Source organism: Micromesistius poutassou (assembly GCF_964030765.1).
Source record: "Micromesistius poutassou genome assembly, chromosome: 1".
Lineage (NCBI taxonomy): Eukaryota > Metazoa > Chordata > Actinopteri > Gadiformes > Gadidae > Micromesistius > Micromesistius poutassou.
In genome coordinates, this window is record NC_140271.1 from 15,021,422 (window position 1) to 15,034,284 (window position 12,863).

A 12,863-nucleotide genomic window follows, 5' to 3' on the forward strand; every position below is an offset into this window, starting at 1 on the left:
TGGGGCGGAACACATAAAGGAAGAGATAAGGTAGGCCTTGCTTACTACAGTTTATATTGTTTTTAGTCTAATATAGTGTTTTTAGTCTAATATAATGACCTAATAATGATGATAATGGAAAATGTTGTCAAGCGTATGTTGTCAATGCTTGACAACATTTTCCAGACACATTTTACTCTAGAGAAATACAACTTTAGTTGAATTCACTGGTTCACTGTTGGTCCTGATATAAATAATACAAATATTTAAATCACAAATTCAATATTTGTGTGTACCGCCAGAGAATGTCTAATGAAGGGAGAACGAAGAATGAAGAGAACTTTCGGTTTCTGAACTGACATCTCTGTCCATGCGAGGGCGCTCGCCAGTGAGTGCAGAATGAATGGGAGTCGACGGGGTTTCACCCTCAAATTCCACTTTTCTGTAATTTGAGTAATTTGAGAGTCACATTCAAAAGGGGGGGCTAAAAGAATACACTCAGCTGAATATTGCATTTTTAAAGTTCACTTAACTGTTCAAAAAATCTGTTAAAAAAGATGCTCCCTTGCGCAGGACCCGAACAGGCGTCCACGGCAGTGGTCGCCACAATATATTAGTGGCGGCTGCTGGTCTTTCAAAGAGGGGAAGCTCATTTTCGGCCTACACCAAAAAATCACAGTGTTCCCCTGTCACCATACAAGTCCTGATCTGAATACAGCACTTGAAGTTCAGACCTCAGGTCTCTGAATCATAGTGATGGCCAACCTACAAAATTATATTAAACTTGAACAAGGAAATGTGGGAATTATGTTAAACTGAAGCAAGGAATTGTGTGTATAAGTGTATGAAATGTATGATGAAAAATATCTAGCAATTTCGCCAAGCAAATATCAATAAATGCAGTTTGCCTTTCGACTCGCTTACAAAATCCGCGATGGGACTGGACTGAAGAGCGCTCCGGTGACGTTTTATAGTTCAAAATCGCTGTCAATCAAACGGCAACTCAGTCTTTCGCAGACCCTCCAATCATCACGCCGAAGCCCAGCGTCCACGCCAGCCCACTCCTCCATTCACCCCCAGAGACGCTGAGCATCCGTGGGAGGGACATAATCGCAGCATTATCCAATGCCCGTCGACTTTCGACGCACTAAAAAAAGCTGTTCTATGCAGCCCCATTGAAGTGGATGGACGCTGAGCTTCAACAGGCAAATGCACTGTGACGCTATGGGAGTGTATGAGAAGAAATTCGAGTCAAGTTACATAATTCAGACTTTGTTCCAGTGGAGAAATGTTTGGAATCAGATATTCTTTACTTGAAAAAGGACCCAGTGTGGGGGTGTTAGAAATCTGGTGTATTGTAAAAGTTTCAGCCTCACCAGCCCCAGAGTCTAATCAGTCTCACTTAGGTCAGGTGAGGCTGCCTCAACCTCAAAGCCAATTCTTACAAAACTAAAAGGCTCTCTTATTGAAGAAAATGACTCAATCAACCAATCAAATCTAATTCAAAAGGCAAATAAAGTGTTCAATGAGTTGTGTGTGTTTGTGTCCAGGTGTCCGGTCTGCTATGGATGAGGAGAGAGAGGAGGGGGGTCCTACCTCTAAGAGCATTCTGTCTGGGGAACTTGGCCGCCAGAGCAAAGCGAAGAGGTAAGAAGTGGATATCTCACTGTCTGTGACTGTCGTCCATCTCAGAGCTCAGCGGTGATATCTCATGACTCCATCATTAGTCTGTCTGAGTAACAGCTGTGTGTGTTGTGTTGAAGACCAGAGCAGCAGGAGAGAGCAGACTCCCCTGGACCCAGCTGTGTCTCCATGAAGAGTGACCGCTCTATGGAACAACCTCATAACTTTAAAGATGGAAATCCGTCTATTGAGAAGAGGTAAGGATTTACCAGATATTATAAAGATACAGCATCTATCAAACCTCCATAAACCTGGTTCTTGTTTTTCTAGAAGAGTCCAGCAGGAAAGAGTAGACTCCCCTGGACCCAGCTGTGTCTCCATGAAGAGTGACCGCTCTATGGAACCACCTGTTACGTTGCAAGATGGAAAAGACCAACCTTCTAAGAAAAGGTGAGGATTCAGCCAATACTCAGGGCTATTCAACTGGTGGCCCTGATGAACACCTTGATCATCTGCATCTGTGTTGCATGGCTTCTTAGTCCAACTCAGAAACCCTTCACAGACCGCATGCTAGCTCTCCTTGGAGATGTAGAGACGAAAGATGAAAAGGTGAAGGAGAACAGTCTATCTGAACAATACCAATGTCTGATCACATGATCACTTGGTGCTGGATTTATTTATTTATTTTGACTGTTGATTAAAATAGTATGAATGAAATTAATCATAAGACTACTAGCATGTTTGATCATGTTTCATGTTCAACTGTTAAATGTGCCTCATTAATTGAATCAGTTTGAATTCATCTTTGGAGGTGAAGGGGTTTATCAAAGAACAGAATACATGAGGAATATCGCAGTTCTGTGTATAAATGTATAAACTGACTGCCCCTCCCTCCCACTTATATTTGTATTTCAGTAATCTGGCCTCATAAGAAGGCAGTTGAGTAGCCCTGATCAAATATATAAATAAATAATATATTATTTAATAATAATAAATGATCAAATGAAACAACATCCACAAATACTAACTTCCCCCTGGTGTTTTTCTAGAAGGAGGCAGGAGAGAGAAGGCTCCCCTGGACCCAGCTGTGTCTCCATGAAGAGTGACCAATCTATGCATCCACCTGTTAAGTTTAAAGAAGGAAATGAGTCCATTGACAAGAGGTGAGGAATTATCAGAGATAATTAAAATACAGATTCTATCAAACATGCATAAACCCAGGTTCTTGTTTTTTCTAGAAGAGTCCAGCAAGAGAGAGCAGACTCCCCTGGACCCAGCTGTGTCTCCATGAAGAGTGACTGGTCTATGGATAAACCTCCTGAATTTAAAGATGGACGCCCCTCCAGAGAGGAGAGGTAGGAGTTTCAAACAGCCGATCAAACAGACCAGTTGGTTGTTGTCAGACTCTACCAATGCTGATGTTTACAAGTTAGGAAAAATGTAATGTAGTGTGTGCGTGTGTGTTGGTGTGTTTGTGTGTGTTCTCTCCACAGACAACCCCAGGAGAGGTCAAATGTTACCAGTTCTCAGCAGCATCAAATAGAGCTGATCAAGGTGTGTAAATGTCCAACAAGACGTTTGACTTTAGCTTTACATGAACATGAGAAAGCATCTCTTGTGGTGCTAATAGTCTCCAGGCTCTTTAGACCAGCAGGAGGTGAATCCAGAACAGATTGCTCTTATGTCCTCAGTTAGTTCAGAGTAAAGTCCTCCTTGATGTTTGTTCTGTTACAGAGGGCTGAGGAGAACGCACACGCTTTTCTAGACAAGGAGCTGAAGAAGATCTGGAGGGATCTCTTCCCAGATTACCCACAATGCTCAGAGAGTCAGAGGGAGGAGGAGGAGGTGGATGGTAAGAAGGAGGAGCAGAGGAGGCGTGCCATACAGGGAGTGGTAGACATCACAAAGCTCTGCCTGATGGAGATGAACCAGGAGGAACTGGCCGACACACTGTGGGGCGGTAAGAGACTATTATTTTGAAGACAGCAGAAATACTTAAGTTGAAGCACAGTATAGAACTAACTTTTCAATGTGGAGATATCTTTCCTCTTGGGAGTTAAATTGTTAGATCCAGATATGTAGGGTTATTGTGAGGCTGTTTGGCTAATGAATTGATCCAGATATGTGGGGGTATCAGGGTAAATGGTTTGATCCAGATATGCACGTTATTGAGGTCTTTCGGGTTTAATTGTTTGATCCAGCTATGTAGGTTTATTGTGGGTCTATCAGGTTAAAGAACATTAAACATTATACGGCAGATCAACAGCAGAATAACTTGGTGGAAGGGACTACTATACTAAGGCACTATCTTTGTTATATCAGCATCGCAAGTCACTTTCCACTGATGCACAAAAATGATGGCATTGCATAGCCAGTTCCAACATCTAAAGTAGAATATAAATATATTCATAACCTATAAACGACACGCTTCTCCGACCACAATAAATTAAGCCACTAAATATCATGTTCAGCATTCAGCATGCTAACAAGTTCAGCATTTAACAAAAAATATTGACATGTTACCACTGATGTCACCATCCACTAACTGATATCCACTAACTGTCTTTTGTTCTTTACTCATTTAGAAACTGTTGCTGTGTGCCAACGTAAAATCAAGTCTCATCTGAAGAAGAAGTTCATGTATGTGTTGGAAGGAATCACTAAAGCAGGACAGCAAACAGATCTGAATGACTTCTACACAGAGATCTTCATCACAGAGAGAGGTACTGGAGAGGTCAACATGGAACATGAGGTCAGACTGATTGAAACAGCTTCCAGGAGACCGGCCAAGGAGGAAAGACATCTTTAAACCGTTACCTGGACAAGATAAACCAATCAGAACAATAATGACAACTGGAGTGGCCGGTATTGGTAAAACCGTCTTAACACACAAGTTCACTCTGGACTGGGCTGAAGGTAAAGCCAACCACGACATACACTTCACATTTATCTTCACTTTCAGGGAGCTGAATTTACTGGAAGGGAAAGAGTTTAGCTTGGTGGAACTTCTTCAACACTTCTTTATTGAGACCAAAGAAGCAGGAATCTGCAGATTCGACCGATTCCAAGTTGTATTCATCTTGGATGGTCTGGATGAGTGTCGACTTTCTCTGGACTTCCAGAAAAAAAAGATCTGGACTGATGTCACAAAGCCGACCTCGGTGGACGTGCTGATGACAAACCTCATCAGGGGTGACCTGCTTCCCTCCGCTCGCATCTGGATAACCACACGCCCTGCAGCAGCCAATCAGATCCCTGCTGAGTGTGTTGACATGGTGACAGAGGTGAGAGGGTTCACTGACGCACAGAAGGAGGAGTACTTCAGGAAGAGATTCAGAGAGGAGACGCTGGCCAGCACAATCATCTCCCACCTCAAGAAATCACGAAGCCTCCACATCATGTGTCACATCCCAGTCTTCTGTTGGATCACTGCTACAGTTCTGGAGGACATCTTCAAAAAGTCCAAGATCGAACAGATGCCTAAGACCGTGACTCAGATGTACAGCCACTTCCTGAGGGTTCAGTCCATACAGGGGGACAGGAAGTACCATGGGAGAGCTGAAACTGAACCAGACTGGAGTTCAGAGAGCAGGGAGATCATTGTTTCTCTGGGAAAACTGGCTTTTATCCAGCTGGAGAAAGGAAACCTGATCTTCTACGAGGCAGACCTGGCAGAGTGTGACATCAATATCAGAGCAGCCTCAGTGTACTCAGGAGTATTCACCCAGATCTTTAAAGAGGAGTGTGGGCTGTACCAGGACAAGGTGTTCTGCTTTGTCCATCTGAGCATCCAGGAGTTTCTGGCTGCCCTTTATGTCTTTCTGTACTTCATCGATACTGGTATCAATCTGCTCTCAGAAGAACAACCCACCTCTGGGGAAGATAAACTCCTCCTCCTCTACCAGAGTGGTGTGGACAAGGCCTTACAAAGTGAGAACGGACACCTGGACTTGTTCCTCCGCTTTCTCCTGGGCCTCTCTCTGAAGACAAATCAGATTGTCCTACGAGGTCTGCTGGGAGAGGCAGGAAGTAGATCTCTGATCAATGAGGGAACAGTGCCTTACATCAAGAAGAAGATCAATGGAGATCTCTCTCCAGAGAGAAGCATTAATCTCTTCCACTGTCTAAATGAGCTGAACGACCGTTCTCTAGTGGAGGAGATCCAACTGTACCTGACTTCAGGATTGCTCTCCATAGTATCGCACTCCCCTGCTCATCTGTCAGCTCTGGCCTTCATCCTACTGACATCAGAAGAGGAGCTGGACGTGTTTGACCTGAAGAAATACTCTGATTCAGAGGAGGGTCTTCTGAGGCTGCTGCCAGTGGTCAAAGCCTCCAAAACATCACTGTAAGTTCACTAATAACATGTATTACAATACAGACAACACAATACACATAATACTAGAATATAGAAGTTGTAAACCAAAATATCTCTTTAGGTGTACTAATAACATGTATAACTACACATACAACATAATATATTTAATATTAGAATATAAAAGTTTGAATAATATACAAAACATCTCAAGTGAAATAATAACATGTATTACAACAAACACAACATAATATAAATAATACTAGAATATAAAAAAAATGTATGAACAAAACATTGAGAGTTTCAACACTACACAACCACTTTTAATGTTCAAAACTTTCTAACATGTACCCGTTTATTTTGTGTGAAGGCTGAATGGCTGTCATCTGTCAGAGAGATGCTGTGAAGCTCTGGCCTCAGTTCTCAGCTCCAACTCCTCTAGTCTGAGAGAGCTGGACCTGAGCTACAATCACCCAGGACACTCAGGAGTTACGCTGCTCTCTGCTGGACTGAGGAGTCCACACTGTAAACTGGAAATTCTCAGGTCAGTTTTCAATAACAGTCTCTTTTAAAGATGTGCCTTTTGTTTTATTTTGATGCACATTGAAATCCAACACCTGAACAATTAAAGATGTAATTAATAAACATTTTTTATTTTTGGATAATTTAACATTAGTTTGGGATCCAATACATTTATATTGGCTCCATAGTGGGCCAGGCCTTATAAAGACCATTACGACATTCTATGTTTCTATTCAGTTGATAACCTTGAAATAGCCTCAGATGTTTGGTGATATAGAGTCTGGTGATTCACATACAAAATTCTTGACCGTATGTCAAAGCGGTGAGGAGTCATGCTTGTTCAAAATATCGATCACTTTAGTGCCCCCTATGATGGATTAACTTTAGGCTGGTTAATCTTGAGTTATGTTTCTTAAAGCCTTGAGGGACCTAAAGATGATTGATGATTGGGCTAATTTGCCAATCCGGCGGCCATGTTGTTACACCTTATGGTTCCTTTGGAACATTTGTTCATTGTGAGGACAGAATTATTTTTACGTTTTATGACAGTAGATCAAATGGGTCAGGAGATATAAACGTCCAAAGTTTGCATTTTCAGTTGATTGCAACAGCACCCTCTATGACCCAGTCTGGCTAAACTTCAATCAAAGAATCTTGACCCAATGCGCCTTTGACTACAGAAAGTTTGATGAGGATTGGCTTAACGTTACCCTGCCTTTTAGTTCCTTCAATTGGACCAATTTAGGGCCCTGTATAGGTTATAAGGTGTAGGTTATTTTCTTAGTTTGTAATGATGGCAGACCGCGTATGTTTTATTACAATCTTAGTCTATACATAACATGTAGTCAGGCATTAAGGCATTTAATATTTATGGTTTTAATCTTCTTAATAGACTTCAACACAGTTCCTAACATGTTCTGTTGTGTGTGTGTGTGTGTGTGTGTGTGTGTGTGTGTGTGTGTGTGTGTGTGTGTGTGTGTGTGTGTGTGTGTGTGTGTGTGTGTGTGTGTGTGCGCGTGCAGGTTCTCTGGCTGCCTGATCACACAGGAAAGCTGTGCTTCTCTGGCCTCAGTTCTCAGCTCCAATTCCTCTAGTCTGAGAGAGCTGGACCTGAGTACCAATGATCTGCAGGATTCAGGAGTGAAGCTGCTCTCTGCTGGACTGGGGAGTCCACACTGTACTCTGGAAATCCTTAGGTCAGTTTACAACAACAGTCTCTTTTTAAAGCTGTGCCTTTTGTTTTATTTTGATTCATATTGACATCCAACACCTGAACATTTAAAGATGTAATTAATGAACATTACTACATTTGGATCATTTAACATTAGTTTGGGATCCAATATATTTATATTGCCTTCATAGGGGGCCAACATTCTATGTTTTTATTCAGTTGATAACCTTGAAATAGCCTCAGCTGTTGTCTGGTGATTCACATACAAAGTTCTTTGCTGTATGTCAAAGTGGTGAGGAGTTAAGCCATTTAATTTTCCATAGATCGCCTTAGTGCCCCCTATGATCCTATTTGGATTAACTTTAGTCTGGTTAATCTTGAGCTATGCTTCTTAAAGCCTTGAGGGACCTAAAGATGATTGATTATTGGGCTAATTCGGCAATCCGGCCGCCATGTTGTTACAGGTTATCGTTCCTTTAGAACATTTGTTCATCGTGAGGAGAGAATTATTTTTACAACGTTTTATGACAGTAGATCAAAGGGGTCAGGAAATATGAACATCCAAAGTTTTCATTTTCAGTTGATTGCAACAGCACCCCCTATGACCCAGTCTGGCTAAACTTCAATCAAAGAATCTTGACCCAATGCGCCTTTGACTACAGAAAGTTTGATGAGGATTGGCTTAACGTTACCTTTTAGTTCCTTCAATTGGACCAATTTAGGGCTCTTTGTAGGTTATAAGGTGTAGGTTATTTTCTTAGTTTGTAATGATGGCAGACCGTGTATGTTTTATTACAATCTTATTCTATACATAACATGTAGTCAGGCATTAAGGTGAAGCCTAGAGTTGTTCTTTAATATTTATGGTTTTAATCTTCTTAATAGACTTCAACACAGTTCCTAACATGTTCTGTTTGTGTGTGTGTGTGTGTGTGTGTGTGTGTGTGTGTGTGTGTGTGTGTGTGTGTGTGTGTGTGTGTGTGTGTGTGTGTGTGTGTGTGTGTGTGTGTGTGTGTGTGTGTGTGCGCGCGTGTGTGTGTGTGCGTGCAGTTTGTCTGGCTGCCTGATCACACAGGAAGGCTGTGCTTCTCTGGCCTCAGTTCTCAGCTCCAACTCCTCTAGTCTGAGAGAGCTGGACCTGAGTACCAATGATCTGCAGGATTCAGGAGTGAAGCTGCTCTCTGCTGGACTGGGGAGTCCACACTGTACTCTGGAAATCCTCAGGTCAGTTTTTTATTTTTAAAGCTGTGCCTTTTTGTTTTATTTTGATAGATATTGACATCCAACACCTGAACATTTAAATATGTAATTAATAAAGACTTTTATTTTTAGATCATTTAACATTATTTTGGGATCCAATACATGTATATTGGCTTCATAGTGGGCCAGGCCTCATAAACACCATTACAACATTCTATGTTGCTATTCAGTTGACAGTCGTTGATAGTCGATAACCTTGAAATAGCCTCAAATGTTTGGTGATATAGAGTCTAGTGATTCACATACAAAGTTCTTGACCGTATGTCAAATGCGTGAGGAGTTATGCTCGTTCAAAATTTTCAATCGATCACTAGATCGAAGCCTAGAGTTGTTCTTAACATTTAATAACAGCCTCTTCTTAAAACTGACTTTTGTTACATTAATTATATTAAAATTAGTAATGGTTTTTAACCTTCTTAATAGATTTCAACACAGTTCCTAACATGTTCTGTTTATTGTGTGTGAAGGCTGAATGGCTGTCATCTGTCAGAGAGATGCTGTGAAGCTCTGGCCTCAGTTCTCAGCTCCAACTCCTCTAATCTGAGAGAGCTGGACCTGAGTACCAATGATCTCCAGGATTCAGGAGTGGAGCTGCTCTCTGCTGGACTGGGGAGTCCACACTGTACACTGGAAACTCTCAGGTCAGTTTTATCCAATGGTCAAACAGTTAGACCACAAGGTTCCATATGAGAAGACTTTTAACAGATTCACATCCATAAAGTAAAAATACACCCCCCTTAATATTGAATATTCATAAGAATAACCGAGGTGTGTGTGCGTGCGTGCGTGCGCGTGTGTGTGTATGTAGGTTGTCTGGCTGCCTGATCACACAGGAAGGCTGTGCTTCTCTGGCCTCAGCTCTGAGCTCCAACCCCTCCCATCTGAGAGAGCTGGACCTGAGCTACAATCACCCAGGAGACTCAGGAGCTGCGCTGCTCTCTGCTAGACTGGAGGATCCGCGCTGGAGACTGGACACTCTCAGGTATGGAGAGGACAGCTCACCACTCAGGGACCAAGTCTCCTACAAGGATTTAACACGCTGCTAGATGAAGCGGTTTGAAAAGGCAACTGTAACTCATGTTGTGTAGAACATGATGAGACAGCAGAAGGTGAATGTAGGTGAATGTTTCAACATACTGCTCTCACTTTGTTTCCCCCCCAGTGTGGAGCACGGTGGAGTGTGGAGGCTGAAACCAGCTCTTAAGAAGTGTAAGTGTCTGTTTAGTTTGATTCATCAGAACACATACTAACTATTGAGGTGAAAGAGTCCATCCACACAGCAGGAGGTGACGTCCTTTCATTCAAACCGACTGGGAATGAAGATGATGGCTGACATAATTTATCTTCAGCAATGTGTTGATCAATCCTCATCCAACTAGTGATACTGCAAATGATACACAAACGGATCTAGTATTATTTGTTATGAGGGTAAGGGAAGCATAATCAAGGTGGAATTACACTATAAAATATTTTCTATGCTTTCTATGCTTCATTAGTTAAGGTTGATTTGGGTTGAGTTTTAGTTGAGTTGGTTTGACCCGTGTTGATCCAGTGAGTGTTAAACCGGACTGACCAGATAATGCTGGCTCACATCATCAGACTCACATCATTAGACTCACTGCATTAGACTCACTGTATTGGACTCACTGCACTACTACTACTACTACTGTGAAGGAGAGATGATAGAGCTGCTGGCTGTTGCACTGAGGCCTTTCTTTCCACATTCCCACGGTCGTGACATCATCCATAATACCGTTGTGGGATTAGAGACACAACACACCAGCACGGTCCCACGGTCGTGACATCATCCATAATACCGTTGTGGGATTAGAGACACAAGACACCAGCACGTTCATAACAATCAGTGGAGAAAACCCTGATTTATTCATCTTTATCTAGCCACTCTTTTCTTCTCATACATCTGTTCTGGGTTACATTGGACTGATTATATGTTATTGTATTTCTGTGTGTTTAGCAGCTAATCATGTCTTGTTCTCCCGTCAGATGCCTGTGAACTCACACTGGACCCAAACACAGCCAACAGAGTCTACTCTCTGTCTGAGGACAACAGAAAGGTGACAATGGATATGGGGGACCAGTCGTATCCTGATCACCCAGAGAGATTTGACTACCTGTACCAGGTGTTGTGTAGAGAGGCTCTGACTGGCCGCTGTTACTGGGAAGTAGAGAGGAAAGAAGAGGTTTGGATAGCAGTGACATACAGAGGAATCACAAGGAGAGGAGGGGGTAATGACAGCTGGCTTGGAATGAACAACAAGTCCTGGAGTCTTTATTGTGATGATGGTAGTTACACTGCCTGGTACAACAATAGTAGAACAGACATACGTCTCCCCCCCGCTGGCTCTAACAGAGTAGGAGTGTATCTGGACGGGCCTGCTGGCACTCTGTCCTTCTACAGAGTGTCCCCAGATGGAGGAGGGTCCTCAGACACACTGACACACATCCACACCTTCCAGTCCACCTTCACCCAGGAGGACCTCCTCCCTGGGTTTAGGTTAGAGCGGCCCAGGTCCACAGTGTCTCTTTGTCAGTTGTAGCAACACACACACACACACACACACACACACACACACACACACACACACACACACACACACACACACACACATGTGATGATTTGTAATGTCTGCTACTTCTATTTTTTAGTCCTTGTGTTTATTGTGTACATGTTAGGGACTATGTCTGTTGTATTGGTTAATAAACATAATAAAATAAATGCTAAAGATTGCCTCCGCAAACTATTATTGTTTCGCTAAGGTGAACCTTTCATCAGGAGGTTATTTTGGAATTGTTGTGGTAAAGCATCATGTATAATAGGGCCGACAGTGGCTGAGGAGGGAGAGCGGGTTGACTTGTAACAGGAAGGTTGCAAGTGGAGTTTCGAGAGGTCTCTGAGCCAGACGCCTCACCCTGACGCCCTGAGGGGTCGACTCTGCCGTCGGTGTGTGAATGTTTGTGTGGACTGTTTTTTTTTTCACATTTTAAATACCCTGGAAACCCAGAGTTCTTGTGAGAGCACAATTTGAATTTGTTCAGAGAGTCACTCTGGGAACGAACAATATACTCACTCCCCGATTCCCCTGCCTCAGAACATTAATCAATCACATCGGTGTATCTGATATAGGCGAGGCCAAAAGCATTGCTGTTTTACCGATCAGACACGGCAAGATTCTTATCTATTGGGTAGCTCCGCTGGTCTACGTCACCTCTTGTATTTTTCTGATTGGTCGTAGTGTTATCCAATTGCAAATGCATGCTTGGTTCTGCCCCTCGAGTTGGGCCATTTTCATTACTCGTTGCCAGACCCTACAGCTTTCAAGATGTGGGTCTGGATTTCCAGGCTACATTTTAAACCACTTTTTAAACATTTAAAAAATCTCAGCATTTTTAAAGATCTTTTTATTCTTTTATACATTCTACTTTAGTGGGAACAATGAGTTTGCACAGGTGGCTTTTTTTAAATTCTTTTCACGTTGCACCCCCCCTGAAGAACTCTGGCGCCCCCTAGGGGAGGCGCGCCCAACAGTTTGAAAAAAAACCTGATATACCGTAGGCCAGGGCCCCGTTTCCTGAAAGCATCGTTAGCCTAAGTGGGTCGTAAAGTTCATCGTACGAGCATCGTAGAGTTTTCAGACGTTTCCTGAAAGCATCGTTGCGTAACGACGTCGTTAAAACCCTCGTAGCTAACGACGGCTCCAGGGGTACTCGTAGAGCGCTAAGAGCATCGTTACTATAGCCTCAGTGGAGTCACCAGCTGGACATTCAGTGGTATTGGATAAAACACATCCGATACCATGTTTTAGTACTCTGTTATTGCATGTAGAGCCACTATGGGCGGTGAATCCACCTCAGTTCACCTTCTGGCCAACAGGATTAGGGTGAAGGAGACACAGGTGTGTGTGTGTGTGTGTGTGTGTGTGTGTGTGTGTGTGTGTGTGTGTGTGTGTGTGTGTGTGTTAAAAGTTATTAAGA

The 12,863-nt window shown here is 42.8% G+C and overlaps 1 protein-coding gene across 1 annotated transcript; it reads left to right on the plus strand.

Moving 5' to 3' along the window:
• Window positions 1-303: 303 nt before the first annotated feature.
• On the plus strand, window positions 304-11,461 carry LOC311378225 (NACHT, LRR and PYD domains-containing protein 3-like). The gene is given in 17 exon segments (XM_084488222.1): window positions 304-367; window positions 1,530-1,626; window positions 1,743-1,859; window positions 1,933-2,052; window positions 2,652-2,765; window positions 2,841-2,957; window positions 3,096-3,156; window positions 3,337-3,562; window positions 4,188-4,398; window positions 4,400-5,950; window positions 6,288-6,461; window positions 7,462-7,635; window positions 8,661-8,834; window positions 9,338-9,511; window positions 9,679-9,852; window positions 10,033-10,079; window positions 10,875-11,461. Coding segments are annotated over 16 exon segments (4,071 nt in total). The 5' UTR covers window positions 304-367; window positions 1,530-1,543; the 3' UTR covers window positions 11,429-11,461.
• The last annotated feature ends 1,402 nt before the right edge of the window (window positions 11,462-12,863 follow it).